At 39.8% G+C, this 25,841-nt stretch overlaps 1 protein-coding gene across 1 annotated transcript; it reads right to left on the reverse strand.

The window, feature by feature from the left end:
• Positions 1-25,377, reverse strand: MARF1 (meiosis regulator and mRNA stability factor 1). The gene is made up of 27 exons (XM_054391388.1): positions 25,352-25,377; positions 23,873-24,080; positions 21,822-22,487; positions 20,651-20,825; positions 19,170-19,396; positions 18,217-18,334; positions 17,291-17,463; positions 16,108-16,542; positions 15,417-15,589; positions 15,116-15,277; positions 14,256-14,445; positions 13,349-13,527; positions 12,345-12,425; positions 11,785-12,021; positions 10,926-11,045; positions 10,393-10,568; positions 9,946-10,166; positions 9,138-9,280; positions 8,238-8,371; positions 7,578-7,780; positions 6,431-6,658; positions 5,464-5,694; positions 5,145-5,357; positions 4,295-4,355; positions 4,066-4,206; positions 2,912-3,082; positions 1-2,386 (listed from the first exon to the last, which is right to left on the reverse strand). The coding sequence occupies exons 2-27, from the start codon at positions 24,017-24,019 to the stop codon at positions 2,154-2,156; spliced, it is 5,238 nt and encodes a 1,745-aa protein (XP_054247363.1). The 5' UTR covers positions 24,020-24,080; positions 25,352-25,377; the 3' UTR covers positions 1-2,153.
• Between the last annotated feature and the right edge of the window lie 464 nt (positions 25,378-25,841).

The raw sequence follows: 25,841 nt of genomic DNA on the forward strand, positions 1-25,841 counted from the left end.
AATTTTATTGACACTGTTTGGTCCCAACACACAAAACAGCACTTGAGCCACAAAAGAAAGTGTCCAAACAAAGTAGACTGCTGAGAATTTAATTTCTTCTCTTTCCCATTCCAAGAAAAAAAAAGTGCATAAACTGAGGGCTTCAGTGACTTTTTTTTTTTTTAAACAGACAGGAATCTGCGGTAGCACATTTAAAGAATTTCATGGTTGTAATGCCTTTAAATTTGCGAGCCACATCATTCATTTAACCCTTTGGATAAAAAAATAAGATTGCAATTCCATCAGCTGCTTTGTTACACTATGAACACAACTTCTTTCATACAGCAATTTCATCAGAATCACACATGAATCCAGACAAGGTGTGCTGACCTCCATGAATGGTATATTCATCACACTCAGTCTGATAAATACCATATTCCTCCTCCAAAAGCAAAGACCTGGCTTTTAGTACTCCAGATGACTTGTAGCTGCATCTCAAAGTGTAATTCCAGGTTGGTCTTTTCTCCAGTGCAGGCTCATCTGAAAGATCTGGACTGATCACTGTTATCTTTACCAAACAAGGTGAAAGCAGATGTTCTTGCATTTAACTCACCACAAGCATTCCAAGAAAGCTTTCTTTTAAGTTTTGCCTTCTATAGTAGTATGTCTGTAGAGGTTTACTAAAGACTCAAGACACTGTGCCACAATGCTCAGAAAAACGTTCAAGTGTTTCTCTGCATTCACAATGGCTATAAGTTCACTACTGGTAAAGCTTGCCTGAAATTAAAACATTTTAGGACAAATCTGACTAGTAAAACTGTCTATAGCCATTCAGTGGCATTTCTTGTTTCCAGCTGAGAAATCAGAGCTCATGTTCCATCTTATATATATCACAATAGAACTCAACTTTAAAAAAAAATTCTGTTCGCCAGTGGAAAACCTCTAGTGTAGGTTCTTTCAATACTACAAGCAATTTATTTGCTGCCTGGCAAATACAACCCATTGTAAATGCCATAGTTACCCAGAATGGGTATGAAGTTTCATACACTGCACAATTCTGCTAACTAGAGTTAAGGTCATCCACTGATCTAACCTCTCTTCCAAAGCTGGCCCCTTCAAAAGCCAACACAAAATACCACAAATTGAAAAACGCTTCCGACACTAGGAGTAAGCTTCAGAATAAAAACGGACAGCTAAAAAGACAGCACATCAAAGAATAAACTTCCCATTTACTGAGCAAGCTTTAAAATAGAAAACAAGGTTAAGCAGAACAACCTTAGCATTTCCACATGTAGCTAGAACTTTCCTTACAGGTGGAAATCGCATCAATACCTTCCAGCACAACACATTTTAGTAAGACCAGTTCCATTATCTGTAATTTATGCATTAAATGCATATTTCAGAAATAAGAATCTTCCTAACTTCATTTTTAGACACAAAAAAATGTGTGTGTCTGTATCTTCAACTCACGACACCAAGACAGTCTTTTCCTTAACCACATCTGTGCCAGACTGGAGCTAAGTAGAAAAGGGAAGTTTACAGCATCAATGTCCTGGAAAGCTCCTAAATGGAACTGAAAGCTACATTTAAAACAGCTTTTACCAAAAATCCACATAACCTTCTACAGACATCTTTAGACCAAAGAATTGCCAATGCAGTTACAAGTCATCTGAAAAGTTAGAGAACAAGTTTCTCCTCTGGAGTACAGTTAACTCCCTCAGTCTTGGCATTTCATGTCAGCAAGTTTAAATTTCTCCACAGGCTTTGGAAAGACAGATCATGCATTTTATTAATACTGTCTGAAACAATACCAGTAAGCAACAGCCTATAGAATACAATATGCTACAGGTATGATTACACCACCAATGAGGCTTAAAGAAAATAAAACCTGTTCCGTTTTAGTTGAATTTGTAGTTTGCTTTTACTGAACACACTTATGAAAGACTGTAAAATTGAAGAATAATTTAACAAATGCCAGAATTTTGTTTTTCAAAATAATAGAAAATATCTGCTCTGCTAACAGCTGTGTTCAGCATAAAAGGAACAAAATCTTCACAGGATACAGTAAATAAAAATTAATTCCTCTAGGCCTTTCATTAAAATACATAAGGGCTAACAAACAGGTTACTTTGTGCAGAGTCCATAGGATCTTGTCTTTCACACTAAAAATAGAATTAAAGCTTGGTTAAGGGTGCAAGTGAAAAGTTTGCTGCCAATTTCACCTTGGTTTTGTGTTGCTTTTTGGCTGGGCTGTCCATTGCTTCCTTGCTTAGCTGGGTTTCAGAAGGCTGACAGGGAGGCACTGAAGCATTCTCTGTGGTGTTAGATACCACAGTACCAGAGGTCATTTTCTCTTGAGGTGGTGTAACAATTCTTTCTTTCTCTTCTTCTGTTAAAATCATTATTTCTAGGAAAAAAGGCAACTCAGTTATTGATGCTCTGTTCTTGAAAAATAAAATTTAAAATAAAATCAAGAATAATTCTCTGGTAATAGGCAGTAAAATATCAAAGAAGAACTTGTCAGCCTCATTCGAAGGCAGAGAATGTGTCAATTTCACCTCTACAAGCTGATGGTATGTTTGCTTCTGGCTCTGCCTGCACCATGTAGAGATTCAAAGGTTTAATTTAAATTCTCACACCAAGTTTCTCAATGCTCAGAAAAGCACTGCAGCAATCACTGTAGTGAAAAGGCTGCTACAGGCTGGCAAAATGCTGCTTCCACAGTGGATAAGGTCCCTACACAATTCACTCCACAGTACAGGAGGGAAGCCACCTGCACTTCCACCACAGGCCATCATGCAATACAGACAGACATACACCTGCCTTCAAGCTGACCTTTGTGCAATTCACCATTGGTCAGATGCTTTGGCTTCCAAATTGTCAGTCCCTGGCCTCCCCCCAGCACCGCACCGCACCGCAGGCAAACTCTTACCGGAGAGGGGTGCAGGGCGTTCCTCAAACTGAATGAGGTCTGCAGATTCCAGAACCACTGGATCAGGTCTCAGCTGTGGGGATGGTAGGCAGGAAGGAACTGGCTCACACAAGAGGTCAACGGGAGATGTATTTGTGAAGCAAAGAAGTTCTTGCTCAGTTTGATTAGGAACTACAAAAATAAGTGAACATCTTTCAAAGGATCTGTATGCTGTGAAGGGGTCACTATTTTAGTGCTAGTAAACTTAAAGTCTTTGGATAGATAATTCTGAGGATTTGAGACCTATGCCATATTCGAAATACTAATACTGAGCTAATTTAATTAATGCTAACTAGTTTCAGGTTAATTCAATAGTTACACTGCTGGGTCAAGAGCATCTAATTACCACGTAGCAGACAAAGCAATAGTATGCCAAAACCTATTGCTTGCCTAAGTAAATTATACACCTATAGTAAAATCTGTTATTTGCCAAAGTTGTTTCTTCAGCTCTTGTACTTAAGTCCCACAAGAACAGTCTTTAAGGAAAGAGGCAGTTAGCACACAACTCCCCTGCAGACACCTATCCAACTATTTATGGACCATCTCTAACACATTCACATGTGAAAATTAAGCCGAAAGTTCCAAACCAAAGTGACTTGCCCCTAGTAAAGGAGATAAGCCTGAACTTCTGAAACAACTCAAGAACTATTCCACAAATTCTCCAGCCTGCAAGGTAGTAAATAACTGGAGACCACAGCACAACATGAATGAACTATGAGGTCACCATTTTTCAGTTATTTTTATCTGGAGGCAAGTTTATACCAACAGGACTGCCATTCTTTGCAAATATGTAACAACACAAACAAAACCAAATTAACAACAAACAGGAAAACATGGCAAAGGAGTACATGAAATACAAGAGACACTCCTAGCAAAAGCTGCCAGCGACCATCTTTTCATAGCAGCACTCTGTGTGAAGACAGCTGAAAACAGATACCCTTGTCAAGAGGAGACATGCTTAACTGTATCCTTTGGGAGAAGTTCAACAGTTCTTAAGCTGTACAGCATTTCTACAGGAGTTCAGACTGACTAACAGCCTTCCATCTGCTGCTCTGATTATTATCTTTAGGAAAATAGGCAGAGTCAATTTCTTACATAAATCAGCCTGGCATTACCATTGCTAGGTGTTCCTAGACTTAGTTCCAGTGATGAAGTGGATCCTGGGGTCTCCATACTGCGTCCATTATTGTCAGCAAGTTGATTTCCATGATCATCCGCATGATCAGCAGGAGGAAGACTAGGTGAGCTAAAACGAGCTACAAAAAGACAAGTTCATTTTGATTGTCTACTCAAGTCCTCAAAAAGAGGGAAACTAAGATGCTGCTTAAAACTGAATTTACTTACTTTTCATATCACTCTTTAGTACCACAATTCTCTTATGGCCATGTCCTTTAATCCAGACCACCTACAGAGGAAAATTAAAAAAGCAGAATTAAACATCAGCCTATACTAAGCTCAAAGTCTAAAGCAGCCTACTCACTGCCTTCATTCTAGCCTTGCACTGACACCATTTCTGCAAGTCAACTGAATAGTGTCGCCAATTTGTACTACACTATCCAAGTAAAAGCTTTTCTCAAAACAGTTCATGCAAAGCCAGAAAACTCTAAGGCTAGAAACTTTACTAACTACACATTCACAAAATATGTTGAAACACGGACTGGCAAAGCTTCATTTTGTTACTCTCCAGAAAAATTAATTTACTTAAGGGAAGGTTTATAGTCAGAAACTGAAGTCATAAAAACATCCTAGAGCACTTAGGACATGTGGGTGACAAGATGCCACAGCAAAACTGCATTATGGGGCACTTCTGACAAGGTCCCACAACCCTTCACGCCTACAGCCAATAATCTCCCCTGATCAAAATGAAGCTTCAGTACAGTTGGTTCATTCATTCAAGAAATAAGTCAATCTTAATTTGATACAGAAGCCAGGGATGTTTTCAGCCTTAGCTCTTAAGCTGAATTTGACTAAAAGAGGTTAAAAGACTCCAAATACACACTACCAAAGAAACAAACCCACAAGTACTCCTTAGTACAGTACAGATTTCCCAGTAGCCACTAAAACCGAACTGGTGTAAGGCTCCTTGGCAAAAGCAATCATAATAATTCATACACTAACTAAACTGCAGCTGTGTCACTCTTTGGACTCCATGCAGAAATCTTCATGCAGTTGTACAAAACAGAACTTTTCACACCTGTGGAATTGCTCCCAAGAGCTCCTCTAAATTATTGCATCCATATGATTTGGGTTGCAGCACTTCTCCTGTGTGCTTGCTATATGCTATGAGGAACTCGTGAAGAAAAATCTGCTGGTAATGGTAAGTGTGAAGCAAGGACCTCACATTCTTTGCAAACATATACAGATTCGTAAGTTTCACATATTCCTCTGCTGCACCATTAGTAAAAACCTGTTAGAAAAGAGAAAGAATTTGAGTGAGTACTTCCAAATCCTCCAGTCACAGTGACTTTTCAAAAAAAGTATGAAACACCAGAAAGGAAAAAGGGCTTACATACCTCAACTAAGTAAGGTAGGCTCTTCAGGAGATCAGTTAAGGTCATAAACCCATATTCACATGGATTAAGTGAAGTACCATGGATTGTTTCATAATGCTGTTTGAGTTGTTCAACAGAGAGAAGAGATGCTTCATCCCAGGACATCAACAAGACTAACAATTGGGCAGTCAGAGTCCTCAGAGATTTTCTATTTATCAGCTGAATTTGCTTGCCAGACTCAGTGTCAACAACCTAGAAAAATGAATTGGGAATAAGAAAGAGACAGGAGAGATGAATTTATAAATAAGTTGTCAAGCAGGGTTTTGACTACAGCTGCATCTGATATTCAATAGCAGCATCTGATACTCATCTAGCCAAAGGCACAAAGGTCAAAATAAATTTTGTTTCATGAAAATTTACTTTATATACACAAAAGCTGGGTAGATTTTACTGTTCCAAGCCAGCTGGGCCTAACTACGCTCCAGCTTGAACATCAGCTCCCAGAAAAACTGAAGCAACTAAACCAGTATGCCCACATCCATGTAACCTCTCTTTTCCACTAACATATGAGATCATCTGTGAATTTACATTGAGTCAAAGCCTCAATCCACAGAGATCAAAAAGAATTAGAATAAAACATTAGGAGACTGATAACTACTATGGTTATCAGGAAGTTGTTGCTTTTATACAGTTAGAAGTGGGGAAAACCAATTTGAATTATTAAAGTAAGTACTAGAATACAATCTTCTACTTATTATTTGTAAAATAAGCACAAGTTTTCCCAGAAAAGCTGAAGTGTCACAAAAGAGCAGTGATCATCATAAGAGTACAGAACATGCATCTAAAATCCCTGTGGACTTCCCTCTCCAACTTAATGAAATACTGTTTCTGGAGTACAATATTAAGAAACTTGTAATTTGAACCAGGAAATTCCTCAGCACAGTATTACATACTTTTTAGAGGATAAGCTACAAAGCTAAGAGCTTACCTTTACAACATGGCAAAGCTTTTGCATCAGAGCTGGCACTGAGCTAACGTCATAGTCGTGCAGACGCAGTGCGTATCCAAAGGTTTTACTGTACTCTGGCAGTAAATCACTCATCAGAAGGCAGTTGTCTTTCTGAGATCGTAGCAGTTTAACAAACTGGGCAGCAACTGCTTTGATTTGCTCCACCTCTGTGAGTGTGAGAATTTTCTCCTCCCCACATTCCAATACCTACAAAACAGAAATTAAACTCTGTTAACGTGTTTTATCTAGCCTGGGTGAAAAAAAGAGTGCAATCTGCAACTGAACTTCAGTGCTGCAGGCAATGATTTGCTGTGTAGCAGGGCTCAGATACCTCAAAAGATAATCTATACAGCAAGAAAAACTATGTAATTGCTGAAATATCACAAAATAGGCAATTTGTTATTAACTTTTTAAAAGCAAGTTTCACAGAAATGAGAGATGATTCTTCCCCTTAACTCTGCCCTTGTGAGACCCCACCTCCCATACTGTGTGTAGTCCTGGTGTCCCCATCACAGGAAGGACACAGAGCTGTTGCAGTGAGTCCAGAGGCAACAAAGATGATCCAAATGCTGGACTACCTCTGTTGTGAAGATAGCCTGAGGGAGTGGAGATTGTTCGGCCTGGAGAAGACTTCAGGGAGACCTTAGAGCTGCCCTCCAGTACCTGAAGGGATCCTGCAGGAAGGCTGCAAGGGGACTTCTCATAAGGGTGCTTTAACAACAGTACAAAGGGAATGGTTTTAAATAGAGGGAAAACAGGTTTCGACTGGATCTTACGAAGTTCTTCAATACAAGGGTGGTAAGACTCTGGAATAGGATGCCCAGGGAGTCTGTGGATGCCTCCTCCCAGGGTGTGTTCAGAACCAGACTGGATGAGGCCTTGAGCAGTTGAGTCTAGTTGAGAAGCATCCCTGCTCATGGCAGGGAGGTTGGAGTAGCTGATCTCTAAGGTCCCTTCCAACCTAAGCCATTCTATGATTAGCACTAATTTTGATGTACTTAATTTTGTAAGCGTAATCCAATTTAGAAAACTTCGATTTGTTAAGAAACTTAACCACAACCCCTGAAACAGTTGTACAGATCTCAGAAAATTTGCTTTAGTACAGCTTAGGGTTTAAAAAACTTACAAGTAAGACATCTGGTATGGCTTCAAAGAGTTCAAGTAGTTTTGTAAACCCATAGTAAGCAAGTTTGCACTGACGACCAAAGTGGTGGTGATAAGATGGAATAAATTTGTTGAAGGGCATTCTGAAGTGGGGTTGATGACGCAGTAAGTCCACTACCTCTTTAGAAAATTGTTTGGTTCTTTCAATTTCTTCTTGTGTACGTTCTGAAATTTAAAAACAACGCAAGAACTACTTATCAAAACACTTAGAAAATGTAACAGAAAACATTAAGAAAACGCAGTGATTGACTTTCATCTCAATCACACAATACCAAGTCATTATTTTCTCCTGCCACTGAAGACCCTTAAAGAAGCTCACATGTTTAAAGTACAAAATACCAGGTGACCAGCACTTTAGAAGATATTAAATAGCCAAATGTATTAGTGTTTTTGCTGCATGCAAACAACCCACTCTAATCACTCCACAGGAATTTAATTATATAATGTTCCCACTTCTGCATGTGTTTTGACAACTGCTTTCTTGTCTGTTCAATTTTCAGTATTCCTGGAATGATAAATTCTTTATTTGCTCTAGGTTCACAACTTAGTAATGAGGGTAGAAACACAATTAATAGAACCCCCCCCCATTTCTTTGACAATAATAAAAGTACAAGGAGTGTACCTCTTTTGGGAATACAGATCACCATTTCATTATCTTGCTGCGACAAACAGATGGTTGTATCTGGAATTTCTGATATTATATCAGCCAGTTCACACACTCCATACTCAGTAATATCCCAGTCCTTTGAGAAACACCTACAAATTTTAGAAAGTTGTACAATACAAACATTATCACATACTGTGTATGCAAAAAAAGTGTAAATTGAGAGAATAAGCCTTAAATCCTTGAACTACCCTGTGATTTTCCTATTGGCAATAATACTGGCACTTGAAACAAAGGGGAAAAGTATTTGTAAGTCAAATGACCTATGCATTCTGAACAGAAAATTAAGATATGCTTCACGGGCACCGGAAGAAAGCTCTATGTATCAGTGGATGCCTCAAACAAGTTGTGGTGACAACACAAAATAGTATTTTCAAGCTCAGGTTTTATACATTTTCTTAAATCATTTCTGTTATACAGCTCCATATGGCTGCACTTCCAGTCTGTATTGGCTCAATAATTACAGATCCAGTTCAAGCAGTAAGGATATCTATTGGCAATCAGTCCATACTTCCTCTCTTAAGGAGAGCCCAACACTACATTTTCACTTAATTGTTTATGTTAACCTGCCATGACCTGCTTGCTTAATCCAACCACGCAGTCAAGGCTTCAAAGAAAACTGATGAAGTACAACTAACTCCAATAAAACAACGTACCACTGAAGGAAGCAGTGAAACCAAAGAGATTGCAATTTCTGTGTTCATTAGAAGTTTGAACTTCCACACCACAACAGAGATGCAGGGTAGTTACCAGTTTTATACTACAGTTAACCACTGACTTCCCTTGCAGTAGGTTTTGAAGTCACCACTGAAAGGTATGCCCTGCACAGATGTTCTTGTTTCATTACAGATAACTTACCAGTGATAAGCCTGTAAGAATTCCCTCACAATGACTTGCTTACTGGCCTGTGATTTGAGCAGCTTCAGTAAGTCTTGCGTGAAGCGCTTCACTTGAGCTCTGTGCGTTAGAGTTAACAAACGTTTGGAACCCATGCCAAGAATCTGAAAGAAAACAGTATTTGAGCACTTGCAGCCAGCATCATTACATTCTCTTACAAGATACTGAGAAGTCAGTCTTCGTATGGATAGGCTAGAACTATAGGATCTATGAGACAGTGCTTGGAAAGGCAGCCTATGAAGCTAGAAACACTGCCTGTACTAAGCCATTTGTCACCAAGAAATTAGGAAATGCTTCCTCTGTCAGTGCTGCTGCACATTTGTACTGGTTATTTTCAAATGATGCAGCAACTGGTGTGCTGAGCAGTAAGCTAACGTGGCTACTGTGTTTCTTTTTTGTAACATAAGGCAATCCTTTGAATCACGGACTACAAACCCCAGCCTAATTTACAAGCAGCCAGCATCCGCTGTGTTCATACAACGAACGGCACAGCCAAAACCTTTTACCAAAGCAGTAGAGGCTAACTGTAGCTTCAAACTTCATTCCAGAGATTTAAATTAAGTAACTTTCCCAGGATTTGTCTTGTAAAGGTGAGGACAATAGAAATAACCCAGAAACACCTGTAAAGAGATGATTAGGCTTCAAGGTGCAGTTAAGCATCTCTTTAAAGGTGGATGAGGTAACCACATAGCTTCTGTCATATAACACCAAGCAGGAGCTCAGACAGTTAATGACACAATTCCAAGAGGAACAGTGCCGTGTAACTCACCTGCAGCACATGAGGCACTGCTTCCAGCAGCTCCATCAGCTTAGAATACCCATAGTCAGACACACGACATTGCTTTGCAAAGTGGTGATGGTAAATTGGGATGAACTTACTGACAGGTATGACACAGGATGGCTGGTTTTTAAGTAGATCTATCACTTCTCTACTGAACTGAATAAGTTGTGGATTACCTACAGGGCTCTTAGAACGTAGAAGCCAAGGATCTACAAAGAAGAAAATCATATTACTGAACCTTTCACTAATATTTTTTCTCTAAACACTGCAGTGTATTTATGACCCAGACCACAGCACATGAAAGAACAAAAAACATTCAAGCTACAAATTTATCTTTATAAAAAGTTTAACAATTATACAAGATGTTTACTTTATTCTAAATTTTATAGCCCAAAGGCTAGTTCAGAAAAAAGGATTCTGAATAGAAATGTTTACCTGTAGTAGGAGGTGGTGGCTTGTTATGAATCCATTTAATGACTTTAATACCATTTTGGGCAGTGGCAATGTTAACTCCAGGAACACAGGTAATCAAATGTTCTAAAGGAACACCACCCTGGCCTTCTGGCACCATTTCAAGGCCACTGAACTCTGACATATAACAATCAGGAAAGCTTCAGAAGAGGAAAAAAAAATTAAAAAAGCTTTCATTATGCACTAAAATATCACTATAACAGTTGTCCTAGAAAGAGCATTCTTTGGAGACACTTCCTGAGGAAGAGGCTTCCACAGATTACCAACACGTTACAGAAGCCTTCATAAAACACACACTTTAAACAAGTGTGTTGTTTTCTTTCTCAACAAGAATTTAAAAAGGATAGGCACTTATTTGCTAGAGAAGACACTGCCTTATGCAAGAACCACAGCTTTTCTAGAACAGGTATTTTCAGAGCATTAACCAGACATGAATGAAATTTTAAATCTCTAAGCTATCAGCCCTTACACTAAAAGCCTACATCAAAATACTTTACCTTAATAAAGGCACAGTACCCTCATGTGTCTGTAGAAGACTGTGAACTTGGGGAGCAAACGTCTTCAGAGACAAAATCACAAAAGGAATTCTGTAAGAATCTGGATCAAACTCATGCTCACTGTGAAAACAAGAGGTTGAAGTTTATATGCTCCCTCTACAAACAGCTTCAACACAGCATGCCTGTGCTCACATACCCACAGCAAACAGATGCATACAATGTGCTACTACAGGCCGACATTACTGCTTTGTACAATCACAAGCACCTTCCATCTTCTGTCCACAAAAATTAATACTGCTACATCAAGTTTCAAGAAGACAAGCAACAGTGAGAAGACCACATTTTTGTTATTAGCTTAAATTTTTCAAATTAAGTTTCAGCAACGCATACCAGGCAGTTAACACCTAATAACTCTAGTAGCACAACCTGGCTGCTGCTGATTAGAACAAAACAACTTCATATATAGCCTCAGGAAATCTTCTGCCCAGTATGAATCACTTAGTAAACATAGCTGGAAGACAAAGAACAATGATCTGCTCCAGCTATAACAACGTCATAAGGTTCAGGCTGAGAGATATCTCTAGTATGTATAACCTTCCTACATAACCAGAGGAAGGCTTTTGGCTTCTGCTTAAATATCCAATCCTTGCAGCTGTGCTAGAATACCTGTACCGTACCCAGAGACTGAGCTATGAGAACTGCCTAGAAAATTCACTGTGCCATCTCATTTTCTGCCTGACATTCTTCTAAGCACATAAGCAGTACCTATATCAACATACACCTCAACTGTAATATACCTGCCAGTCTTAAATGCTGTTCAAATACTTTGAGATTTTATAGTATTTTATACACAGCTTACATAAAGTCTTTATTCAGGCAATGCTGCTTACAAACAGGCTCATGATATTCCAACTCTTCAAATACTATAGGACTGCAGTTTGCTGATGAACCATCATGTGACTGTGAAGATCCCAAGGGACTCTGCCGGGCTTGGCTGCTGGGTAAAAGGCACACCAGCCGCCCATTTCCTTGGTCACGGATTGCCACAGTGTCTGTTAGCTTATACAGGTCTGAGACAGTTAACTTGTGTCCAAATCTGCAAGAACAGAAATAAATACATATTACAAACACAGTCAGAATGCAGTAAGTTCTGTCTTTCAAGAAACTGGAATATGGTAGAAACAGTTCTACACAAAGTAACTAACCTGTTCAGCCCAAAGTAGGTTAATGAAGTAACACAGTGAAATGAGAGCCCTCTATGAAAAACCTCTAGATTAAGAAAATAGCCTCTGACAGATGTGCTGCAACACCTAGCACAAACCCCAAACTCCCATAACTCCATTCCATTACTCTCTAATTGCCTGTAAACAACAGATCAGGCTTCTTTCAGAAGTATTAGAGAGGAAAAAGAGAACTCACCTTTTTTCATAGATTTCTGTGAATTTGAACACAGGCAGACAACAAGCAGGTGCATCTTGCAGAATGGACATCGTTTCTGAGCTATAAAAGAAGGTTTGTAATATTAGCACAAATTTTATTTGTAAGTATTAGTCTCTAGCCCAAATTGGTGAGGTATCTATAGATGCAGTTTGTGAACTATAAATTTAGCAGGACTAATTGCATTCCCATTCATCCCAGCACTACAGAAGCTGACACTTTAGATCAGGGGAGTGCAAGCAATAACATTTCTGCTCACTCCTCAGGCAATGTCTCTGAAGCAGTTGCATCTTTCAAAGGTGGTGGTAAGATTTTGAACATCTTTAAAATGCAACATTACAGCTGCAACGTAAGCGACTAGCCTGTTCATTCACATTAAGACCTCTGAACAGGCATAAAAGGCAAGAATGAAATGAAATTGTAAAGCACTCAACAGCAAACACCACATAATTGTAGGATACTCTGTACTACTAGCACTATTTTTACTGGAGCTTTCTGTGGAAAAAAATGAAGACAACTTTTTTTCCTAATGCTTTCATTAAGGAAAAAATGAAACAAGATACTTGCACTGTCACTAGCACCAGTACATCTTCCATACAGAGAACAGAAACACCAAACCATTTAAACTGCATGTCCTAGCCTTAAAAGATAATTCATATGCACTTCCCTAGAGGAAATAAGGAAGAAAGATGCCAAGGGTAATCTTAACGCTGCTGCACAAACTGAATATATCAAATGAAGACACATCAGTACTATAAAATAGTGGTGAAGCTATTAAACACAGAATCAGTCTTTTAGATGCAACCTAAATATAATAAAACAGCATAAAAAAATCCTAAAGTGAAGATTAGCCTAGTTGTATTTAACATGTTGATCAGGTTGTAAGATGTTACTTGATTTTCCTGTCATTCCTTTGATCAATATTTTAACTCTCAGCTACTATATACATGTTAGAACAATTTAGATGCCTCCAAAGTGCTTATTACCTAAGTAGAGAGAGTGATTTACTAGCAGTCCCTGTTGCTAATGAGACTTGGATCCTTTTACTGCCAATTTTGTATCTGTGAAGACTGTTGACAGCACTGATTGCTTCTTGCAGATTTTCCATCTGAACCATAGCCTTCAACTGGTAATCTGTATGAGGACTCAGTTCTACGTTTTTTACCTGAAAGGAAGAGAACACCTTATACAGTTATCACAAAATATTAGTCCAAGGCCAACAGGTGTGGTACAGTCTTGCTTTGGCCAGGAGACCAATACAATAGGGAACCGAGTATGCTGAACCACGGCCAACAGAACAACGCAAGCAAGAACCAACTGCAATGAGCCTTGACCAAGGCAAGACAGTGATATTCCTGTAACACAAGCATCATCTTCTCATGTAGAAGACTATCCAGAAGAACGTCATCTACAGATCAGACAAACAGGATCACTGTAGAAATGACCTCTACTTGCATAGTTGCTTTTCACTGATTCACACTTTATGCTTTTGATCGCTTCTGATTCCACACAGAAACTTAGCTTAAAAATCACAGTGTAAACTGACCTTAGGAATTCAGCTTTACAGCTTTAAAGTACTATGCAAATAAAGCCTGAGGCTCTTCCCTGCATGGCTAATGAGCCATTAATATTATGAAATCATATTATAGACAAAACTGCAGGATATCAGATATATGAAGACCATGTGCAAATTAAGAACCTAGGGGAAGTGATGATCTGTTCTCTAAGGACAACCACAATACCTCCTTTTTAAAAAAAAAAAGGAAGAAGTTCAAAGTTTCATTTGGATAGCTTGCCATTCCTACCCACTGGAAGCTAGACCACAAAGAACACCATGAACACACAAAGAGAAGTACTTCAAAGAACACGGACTGAAGGGATTTTAGACTTTACCTTGCCATGTCTTGAGAAAATTTCTTGTAAATTTTGCTGCAACTCTTTCCTGGACAATCTGTAATCCAGATTGCTGACCTGAACATCTGCACCATTTGCAAAAGGATCAGGACAGTCTGCACCACTGGTATGATTTACCACATTAAACGTGAGTGGAGATGATCTGTTTGAGAGGTTTGGAGACATACTCCTGGGAAAAAAAAAATAAAAATTGAGCTGATTAGCTATTGCATGACTGATATACAGATCTCAAAGTTAATCAGAAAGCAGACATAAGCCAAGTACACAAATTGAGCACTTAGAAGGTATTTTCCTAGTACTTGTGCGCAGACAAAATAAATTTTACCAGAAGCACAACACTCATAACAAGACAAATGAGAAAGGGGAAATCCTTCATATTATGTTTCAAAGTCACACCAAGTCTTCTATTACCTTACTAACATTAAAAAAGAAAAAAAAAAAAAAAAAATCTATCTCATTCATGTGACTTCAATAACTAGCAAAGATTAAATGTTTCCATCTGAGAATTTAATGGGCCTGGGTAACCTGCTGGGAATGTAAAAGGCACTGCAATTAAGAGGAGTAAGATGTCTGTAGGACCTATGAAATTTTCAGAAGTTTTGAAGACAAAAGTTTGCAGCAAACAATTGCCACACAGTAAGCTTCTGAAAAAAAAGAGTTTGCTACATCTTCTATTTATATCCACCCTTTTAGCTGTTATGAAGCATCATCATTCTTTCATTAGGCTCCACATAAATCAGTGTATTAATGTACTCAGCCTACACAAGTCCATGTGCAGCTGTCATTATCAATGCATGTACTGGTGAAGTCTCACTTTACTTCCCACATAAGACACTTACCGAGATGACCAGCAGCTCTGAGACATGAGTAAAGGACTGAGTTGTCTTGAGGCTGTCAGCTTACTGAAAGCAGAGGGATAGCTGACCTGAAATACAGCTTCATCTTTATCTTTTTTATCAACAGGGGAGTTGGTAACACTTCTGGAAGCAGAAGTCTCTTTTCTACTTAGAAATATATACAAGAAAAAGAAAATGTTATGTTGCAGAATCCACATTGAAAACGGTTAGCTATTTTTGGGGGGCTTTTTTTAAAGACAAAAAAATAGAAAAATAGCTTTTTGCTGCCTATTTTTGAACATACTTCTGGATAGTTTTACAGGATGATTCTCCTGTTCCGTTTTTTTTGGTTGCCAGAGACACAGGAATCACTGCTGCATTAGAGTTGCTCTGAGGAGAAGGAATTTGTTCTCTTAAATGTTCTTGCTGATTTTCAGTACTTCTACTGATACTCTTTGATTCAAGGCAGCACAGCTCCTGTATGAAACAGATGAAAGCTTAGCATGAATGAACCAGACATTGCTTGATAGAGGCTTTCCTTGTGATGGAAACCTAGATAACTGATACATTTTCCTTTAATAGTATTTTTACTGGCATTTCATAACCAGAAACATTTCATTTTCTGGAACAGAACTTGTCAATCTGTTGAAATATTTTTGCTACGCTGTACATCTACCCTCAATTTCCTTAGAGCTAGGAAAGTGAATCACTCCAGATGTTATACTCAATGCCAATACACAAGCTCAAGCTGGCCTAAGGTTTCAGATGCAGCAGTTAAGTACCAGCAGTATTCGTAACCTGAGGAAGAGGAGGTAGGAAGAAGGAAAAAAACCAACTCTCAAATTTGTCTGCTTTCCAAGGAAATGAGTACAGTTCATTCAGGAATGTCACTATACATATGGTTACTCATTAAATCAAGACTGACAAGTTAAAGATGTAATGAGCAATCCTCAGAACATAAAAAAACAGTAACACTACAGAAGGTATAATAATACCTGTAAGCTTTTAACACTTGTAGGTCTGATGACAGATCCATGGACTGGAAGTCCTCTCCCAGCAGAGCCTTTGGTACCAGAAGACTGATCACTTGACTCTTTGTTGAGGAGGCACAGCTTTGTATTCTTGTTAACTTTTTTGGGAGACTTCACCTTTTCAGTTCCCACAAAGCTGGAGTTTTTTGTTTCATTAAGCTCTTTGCTTTTGGGAGTAAAAGACACTACAATCCTGTTACCAAAAACATCTTCATTCTCCATTCGCTTCTGAGCCCGCTCAGCACTTTCCTGGTTTAGGAAGCGGAGGATGGCGCTGCTGCCAGAGACGCTCAGCACCTTCCCTCCACAGTTGTCTGACAAACGCCTGAGTCTGTTACTGATGCTTTTGCTGTCTCTGTTTGTTGGTAGGTTATAAACATATAGCAGAGTATGGCATGCCTGTTTAAAGGGAATAAGATTTTAATCTATGTCAGCACAACCTCTTGTTCATACCCAGCATTTTAACGCTGATTCTGGCAATGTGCTCTGCCCTCACACCTCCCCCAAGATGTTCTTTTTGCCAGTATTCAATTTGTTTGGAAAGCTCTCATACCAAAGTGGATCCTCAAACTGCCATCTCTGACACCAAGGTAAAAGAGACTATAGTGTCCCTGATCAATACCTGATCACTTCTCTAGATAAGAAAGCATCACCACTTGCAACCCAATACACAGATCAGGAAGTTATTTCAAAGAAAGAAAAAGCCACGAGTGCTGTGCAAAGACAACAGTGCAAATCCAGAGGGATTTGCCAGGAAGACAAATGTCAAAAGAACCCTAAAACAACCACAGTAGACTGTCACTCAAAACAGTTAAAACTGGAGAGTTGCTCTAATGTACAACTCAGTTCTTCCCCTGACCTTCTGCCAGTAGAAAGGATGCACAACGCATCACCTGACAAAATATTTAGTAATAATAATGTGACCTTGCCATTTTTTTAGTTAATTACATCCTCCTACTTCATTCAGTCCTAAAGCAGAAAGAATACATTTACATGTTAGTAAATGTAACAGATGATTGCGAAATACGCAGTAGATATGCCTCACCACAAAAAAAAAAATCTCAGCCTGATCTCCTTATAAACTAGAAGGGGGGCGAGGGGAAAAAGGAAGTTGATATCTTAAAGTATGCATTGTTAAAAACCTTACCGGCACTTTCAGTGGTAACCTTGGTGGCAAGTCTGAAATAAATTCTTCAAAACAAATAAGCTCATGAGCATGATGTAACAGTGCTTCTGAAGCTTGGTTTTTATGCACCAAAATGATCTGAAAGCCATGTCTATGTCTCAGGTCACTGAGTTCAAGAGCAAAGTTAACATCCGCTGGAGAGGAAAAGCAAAAGACCAAAACAAACCAAAACATGTGAAAAAGTTAAAGAACCCAAACCAAACAAAAACGACAAACGAAAAACCCAAAAGACAACTCCATAACAGACTCAACTAACAAAACCCCAGATCTCACTTGACAAGTTATATTTATCACTGGAAGTTTCCAATGAAAAAGCACCAACAGCTACAAGGCTTCTCAATACAATTTAAATTGACAGCAGTCCGTCTTCAACAAGTGCTCCCTTCTAATAACAACTTCTAGCAATGTGTCAGCAAAGCACTCCACTGGTACTGTATACTTCCATAGCAAGCTCTTGTTTAGCTTTAGGGAGAAATTCCAGGCAACATACAGCTTGCTTATTTAGCTGTGCAGTGTACTGCTACACAAGTCAAAAACCAAATGAAATGCATTCTGCTCAAAGCATTCTGAAAGATTACCATATAGGAGACTCTTCTGCGAGCCTTCCTTTATTAGCTTCCTGCTGAAGCTGTCTAACTTCAGACTATATTTATTTACATATCTACTCACACTCAACAAAATTCCAACACTGCTTTAACAGAGCCAAATTCTCATTCTACAGACCGTACTTTTCCCTTGTTGCCACTGACATTAGTAACAATTCTTGAGCAATTCAGTTAAAGCTAATTCTAAACACAACCCTTGGAAAGCAGAATAGTATCACTCACAAGCACTATTGATGAGAGGAATTAAATTCTGCACTGCAGATGAGTACCACAAGCACTTACTTGACACAAGAACCACAGTGGCAGGTGCAGTGTGTGTATCAGCAAATCTCCTAAGGCTCTGCCTGAGCTTGTCGTCAGCAGCATTCTTTGCTGTAGCATTGATGTGTGCAACAGTCACCTATAGAGAAAATATGCAGATATGCTCTAAAGAAAAAGCCTGAATGAACCATGCTTGCTTAAATACCCTTTTTTTTAACTAACATAAATACAAGCTTTCACATGCACCTTTTATTTAGATAAATGAACACAGATGTGCATGAAATGGGTACAGATCTCAAACTGTTCTAATTAGCAATGAACTTCAGCCCCAGCTGTTCAGCAGTGTTAGGGATGACTTCTGTTATGATGCTAAAGAACAATTTACATACCTTAAAAACATTCCATAAGCCTTCATTTGAAATAGAAGGGTGACAAACATAGAAAATATTTACTACCAATTAATTTTACCTCACAAAAGCAGATAAACTGTCAACTTGTTACAGTATCTGCAATTTAGAGTGTGGGAAGGGCATTTCTGACTAAGAAACATATACAAAGTTTTAAAATACCAAGAAACAAAAAGGTATTGATGAAAAACTACAGTGTTAAAGGCCCCCCAAAGGATACAACTAATTGACAAGTGCCCTCACCAAGAGCATACTAGCACAGTATTCACTAACAACAGTACAAAAGTTCTGTTTACAGAATAGGCTAATGGCTTTGCCAAAGGTTTGCAAGATAACAGTAGAAATGCCATGTACACTCTGAATATACTAAAGCTAACCCAGTAATCTACACAGTGAAATGCAGTTTCAGTCTTCAGAAACATCACATCAGGAAAGTGCAGCATTAAAGACTCCACCCATTATAAACCACAGAAGCTACTGCCAATGTTCAGAGAGCAGCAATCACCATGAGAGCACAGAAGACACAAGTTCTCAAGCAAGAACATCAAGTGGATGCTGTTTAGATACCTGGCAGTTGTTCAACTCCTGAATAACTTCTTTATTTTCTTTGCTAATGTCACACACACAGATGAATTCTGCCTCTCTGTGACCTTTAAAAAACTTCTCACGAATCCTCTGCACAACTGCTGTAGCTGAACGGCCAGTGGGAACTGAACAGTTTTCAATATCCCAGAAGACTCCAATGGGGGGCAAGTTTTCCAGAACCTGGCCTGTCATTGCAACTTCCGGAGACCCTGTACAAGTTTAACACAGCTCATTTTAATCTCCAAATACAGAAAAATGTTAGACTTAACATACTGTGAACTTTGCAGTTAGCTTTCTTTCAGACAACAACATGCCCGGGAACGCAAATTCAACTTTGTGTTCTTAAGGAATCTAAAGAGTCTTAAACACGAGTTTAGTTGCTTAAGCTAGGATAAAAAGGCAAGACAAGTTGAGTTTAGCTTTTAAATTGAAGCCACCAAGTAATCCGTTAGCAGAAGTTATCACATGCTTAAGTGGCAAGTGCCATGAAAATTGAAGTTATGTTACACTAAATTCAGCAGGTGCTACACACCAGTAGCAAAAGTGAAACATGAAAGCTGTTCAAATTTACAGTGTGTATTAGATAAAGCACCAACAGAAGTGGATGAGATCACCAAGATATTGACAGAGACTACAGAAAACTAAGGTGGCATGGAACAAAAAGAAGGTATCCTACGGTTCAGGAGACTGAAGTTAAGAGTTTTTATTATTACAGCCTAAAAAAATGCAAATGAAGTTTCTGGTGTTTCAGCACTCCCTTTTCATCCCCACAAAACAACTGGAAAAGACAGACAAAAAATGACACAGAATCCTTTCAGGGCAAAACCAAGCAAAGAAATAGTAAACAACTCTATGCAAAATGTGCCCTGTGAGGATAGCCTGACAGCCCCGGGGCTTTTTCATCTGGAGAAGAGAAGACTAAGAGGGGATTTAATAAATGTTTATAAATATCTGAGGGCTGAGTCTCAATAGGGAAGGGACAGGCTGCACCCTGTGATAGGACAAGGGGTAATGGATATAAACTACAGCACAGGAGGTTCCACCTCAACATGACGAGGAACTTCTTCACTGTGAGGGTTACAGAGCACTGGAACAGTCTGCCCAGAGAGGTTGTGCAGTCTCCTCCTCTGGACACTTTCAAGACCCATCTGGATGTGTTCCTGTGTGACCTATGCTGGATTCTATGGTCCTGCTCTGGCAGAGGGGTTGGGCTCTATCTTTGAAGGTCCCTTCCAACCCCTAACATCCTATGAGCCTATGAATACAGGAAGCTAACTAGGTAGTCAAAACATAAATCCTTGTTATGATTCTGCAAAGCAGAGACACTGTGGTATTTACTGTTTAGTCTTCTACGACTTCATAGAAGTTTGCAGAGAACAGTGCAATTTAAGACAACTCTTCATGTACAAGAGTATTTATAGAGACATCGACTAAGTCCCAAGTTTCAAACAAATGTGGTTTACCATATTTCTGCGGTGATTTGCCAAGACTGCTTGCCAGTAGCAAACTCTTCTCATTTCCTGTTCCTTTGGTTCCACAGCCATTACATATTGGGATAGGAACAGACGCACTCTGTGCACTCGGAGGAGGAATATTTGGCCAGATTTTAGTAGCATCAACTAGGCTGTTTCTGGTTGGCTGTTGGAACAATTTTTCAAAATGCATATTAATTTAGTGTACAACATTAACACATATCACTCCATGCTAGAAACCCTGGTTACCCTCTGCAACAAGTGTAAGTTCAGATGTCCCCTATGAAGCCAATTAACAGCATACCACTGCATGAAGTAAGCTTCTACCCTAAAGTCTCTTAGCAGACTTGGCTTTGAATCTCCAAACACAAGGAAACGTTCTACCAAACTGCACATCAAGACATGTCACCTTTAATAAAGGCTAAAAAATATTCTAAAATAAATAAAATCCCTCAACCAAGCATGTGAAATCAGCTCAAGAGTACAAGGCTGAAACATCTCCCTGTCAAAAAAAAAAAAAAAAAAAGCAGTGGTCATAAATCCAAACATACTGTTCACCATTTATTGAAATGAAAATATTTCATTTTTACATTGTTAACTCAAAATTAGAAATTTAAGTAAAAACTGGCAAAGTTAAATGTATTATTTCACTTGAAATTCCTATTCCACTTCAAGCAGAGTCTTAAATCAGTTCTGAGAAGTATCACATTGGTACTGAAGTATAAATTACAAATTTGGGAAGACTGAACTAAGACTATTCACATCAACACAAGAATATCCTTACAGCATCAAACAGCTCACTTGACTTACAAACAGGCCTTTAGTGTCAGCTGGCTGAGAGTATACGTTAACTGTTGTTAGCCTTTTCTGAGAGTCATTACTATGGAATGTTTTAATTGCAGCTGTCAAAGAGAGAGCAGTCTTTCAAATCCAGTCAAAATTCTGCTTGAGTACATTACAAGTCCCCTGTAAGCTAACCATCATGATTGCCTCTTTAGTCTTCTAAGCAAACTGAATTACCTCAGAAGAGTCTCCAAAAAGGATACCCACCAGCTAGGAGGATGCAAGCTGCAACCTGTGGAAGCTGGTGTTTGGCTCAAGTAACATCACTTCAACATTAGCTATATACCACACTTAAGGAAGGAGAAATGTGCGTACAAACCTTGCTCAAGCAGTCACTGCAGTAGTGAGAGCCCTTTAAACAAAGGGAAGGTGCCATGTTTAGGTGCAAAGGGTTGGTGCACACGTGTGATGTTAGCTCCGGCTGTGCAATATGCTCATCCAAGTGACCTGGAGTCCCACTTGTGAATTCAGAACAAGGGAAATAGCCAGAAGATGTACAGCTCTGAAGGGCTGGGAACTGATGCAGCTTGTGCATGTTACCATGACAGGATTGGAAATGGAGTTTTCCACAACAGGGCAGATGTTGACAGGAAGAGACACTGTTTTCTACGCACATGCCTGGGAACTCACTCGCAATGCCTGACAAATTGCTTCTAGCTGGAGGGTTCTTCAGTGAAGATGCAGACTGATAAGCAAATCCTGACCCCACTTGACAAGTAATCGTCCCAGTGCTTTTAGAGTCTAATATTGTGCCAGGGTGAACCAAATTACCGCCACCACCACCACAATGCATTTGTGGAGTACAGGAAGTGTCAGAGCCATGAGCACAGCAGCTTACTTTCGGGCCAGGTGAAACCTGTATTTGCTGTTGAAGAGGGTGAACATCAGGAAGAGGTACTGCTGGAAACAGTTTAGAGCCAGCATTATGAAGAGATGAAGTATCCTTCAATTCTGCAGCAACTTTCTTGTTCTCCATGTAATCTTTCTGGAAAGTCAAAGTTCAGTTACATTCAGACACATAAATAAACAGTTCTCTAGTGTAAGCAAGCATATTTTTAGACTCTTACAGTTTCAATCGTAACAGACATTGAGAAGTGCTATCTTTATGATTACCATTACTTCATTGTCTGAGCATGTAAAATACTAAAACAAGCATGCCAGTTATATGTGCCAGCCTGAGGTACATTGGCATTGGTAGATTTTGGACACAACAAAATGAAAAAGGTATAAACCACATAGCAATACGTCTGCAAAACAGAGTATGACAAACAGAAAACTGTTAAGCTAAAGCTGAGAGACACCCTGCAGTTGAGAAGCAAAAAAGAATATTGCTTGTAGGGGCAAACAGATAGATGTGATGTAAAGTAAAAAATTTCATAGTCTGGAGATAGAATTTATATCAAGGAAGTAAACTAACAGAGGACAGAAAAGACTAAATTTTCACAAGAATATATAAATGTTTTTTTACCTAGTATAAGATATCAGTATGTACAGGCATAAAGGCAGAAGCTCAGCCTTTAAGTGACAGCACCAAAAATTAAGCAAGATTATGAGAATCACCAGAACAGACAAGCCAGAATAGCTAACCCTCAGACAACTCACCGCTCCAGAGCTTCAGGCCAGCACTTTGGAACAAGTTTTACTTTCCAAATTGAATTTAATGCACTTTCTACTATACAGTATTGAATAATTGATTACTTCACTTCAAAACTACTCCTCTCTACTTGCTGCTATGTCTTATGAATTGAAGATACACTCTGCCAAAAATTTGTCTGGAACTGGTTTATCTGTTAAATTCCAGAATTTATGGCAGCTCCCTTCCTAACCCCTGATGCATGAGAACAGCAGCACCACAGGATACACACTTATCAGTTTCTCCCATGTCTTTTACTGAAAGTCACACTGAACATGCATTAATGTTGCTTAACAGCTGGAGTTTGCTTGCTCAGGTAAGTCTTTTTGTTGTACTATTCTGTAGCACTTTGCATCTTACACGTATAAAATTGTATACGTTCACAGAACTGGAACATTAGACATTAATGAAGAACAGTATCCACAATTGCTGTAACTACTCTACAATAATAATTCAGAAAATTCTAAATCTGATTCCAAACTAAACTGACAAAAATCTGGAAGCATGAAGACTACTTTCGTACTCTACCCTTCCACAATAACTTCACAAAGCTTTCAAGAAGCTGACATACACACATTCTAGGCACTCACATGTATTATTCCAAACAAAGCTGTAGAACTGTCAAGCAGAGCAACTCACCTGCTTTCATCAAGAGCAATGAAAGCAGGTGAGTTAGTTACAGTTACACCACTCTGTATCAGGACATCAACTATGCTTGTAGTAAAGCAGCAAATTACCGTTTTCGCACTGCAAGGCAAAGATTTTTCAGCAACAGAAAAGCAATTAGAGAGTTTCCACAGCCATGGTTTAGCATCATTCTCCTGTTGCTGAAGCCATCCAAATGATCTATTGCTGAGGTTCTCTGTCCTGTTTCCTTCCATCATACAACCAAACAGAAAAGTTCAACATTCTTTCGTCCTTCTTTACTTTCATTCTTCCCACCTGCTAAAGAGAAAGAAAAAAAAGCTTGCTTTAAATAACTTTTAAGGTAAGACACATAAACCATAGTGGTCTAATGAAATTAATTCCACTACTACTGGATCACTGAACCTGCATTATTCATGTTAGATTTAATTATGCATATGGGACATGGACTTGACTATTCCTATTTAGTAGAGGAATATTCCTCATGACCTGCAGCACAGGTGATGCAGTTTGTAGAAAACACTGTGACATTAGCCAGAGTCACAGAAACACATTGCTGCTGATATTAAATAATTCCCTGACACTTTCCGTATATTACCCCAGAAAAAGAAGTCATGAGGTAAGTTTTCAAGAACAGCTCATCAGTAAATACAGAACAGGTGAAAGTGAACTCCTCTGGAAGAATTAAACTGCGTAGTCACTGTTTTTGCAACTACATTCAAAATGCACTAAGCACAGCACACTTAGTATTTAAATGCAGCTTTAAATCAGTAAAAGTATTTGTAAATAATTTAAATAATTCTGAAGTTGCCCCCCCAGCAGACCACATCAATTTAGCTTTACAGAACCACAAAGAACTTAAGGTTCAGCCACACTGTGTCAGAAAAAACACGATGTGCCATAGTCTTCTTACTCTACAACTATATACTGTACTCAGGACTACACTCCTTCAGGTTTTTTACCCTTAACGTTAAATGTAATAACCACGGAATACATTCCACAGCATTACGTTTTCCACAGCATTACTTTCAACCACAAGTTATTTTCGCTTTAAGTAAAAATGTTTATTCACATGAACCTTAGGTACTCCACAATCATGCTGTATAAAATATCATTAATCAAGTTCCACACTTCTAGGGCATGCTACTTTTAAAAACGTCTAGTAGCACCATTTCGTTTAGGAATTAAAACGGTAATTAAAACAAAAAAGTTAACTACTACACCCGCGCTTCGCCCCCAGCGGCCCGCGGCTCCACAGGTGCTCCCAGCTCGGCCTGGCCCGCAGCCCTAGGGGCGGCAGTAAGGCCTGAACCTCCCCCCAGCCCAGACAAACAGTGTAAGCGCCATACAGCGCTGCCAGGCAAACGGCCGCTCCCGCCGCGGGGAGGCGTCGGGCTGAGACTGCCGTGCAACTATGCCTGGGGGGAGAGCGGGCCCAGTCCCTGCCCGACCGCAACGTTCCTTCGGGGCCTTCCGGCTGTCACAGGACAACGGAGACAGCCCCGGGCTACCAGAAGCCGGCGGGCCTGACTTGACTCTGCTTTGCCCCTGCCCGCCGCGTCTCACCTCACCTGAGCCGCCCTCAGCGCCACCGCCCCTCACATGCCACCGCGGCCCCCCACACCCCTTCCCTTTGTTGTCCTCCCTCCTCCCTCTCTGCTCCTTCTGCCGTCAAGCGACGCCGGACACCGGAAAGCAGCCCGCTGCCGCAAAGGCAACTGTCGTAACGCTCCACTCCCTCCTCCTCCCCGCAGCGCGCAGCTAGCCAGGCCGGGCCGCTAGCTGTGGTTTATAAACCTGCCTCAAGCCCCGCGCTCCCGGCTGCCGCTGACGTGTGGGCCGGGGCGGGACCAAGCGACACCCTAGCCCGGGGTCGGGGGTCTGCGGTGCTGAGGGGATGAAGGAGGCTCCTGAGGAGATGAGGGAGGCCCTGCTCAAGCGCACCCGGGGCCTTTCTGGCGGGACCGCTGAGGAGAACCCCACACCTTACACCCACGGGGTGGGTCTCAGCCGTGTTACACCTGAATCCCTTCAAAGGCCGGGCAGAGCGGTAGGAGTTGG

The sequence above is a fragment of the Indicator indicator genome, chromosome 22, assembly GCF_027791375.1.
Source record: "Indicator indicator isolate 239-I01 chromosome 22, UM_Iind_1.1, whole genome shotgun sequence".
NCBI lineage: Eukaryota > Metazoa > Chordata > Aves > Piciformes > Indicatoridae > Indicator > Indicator indicator.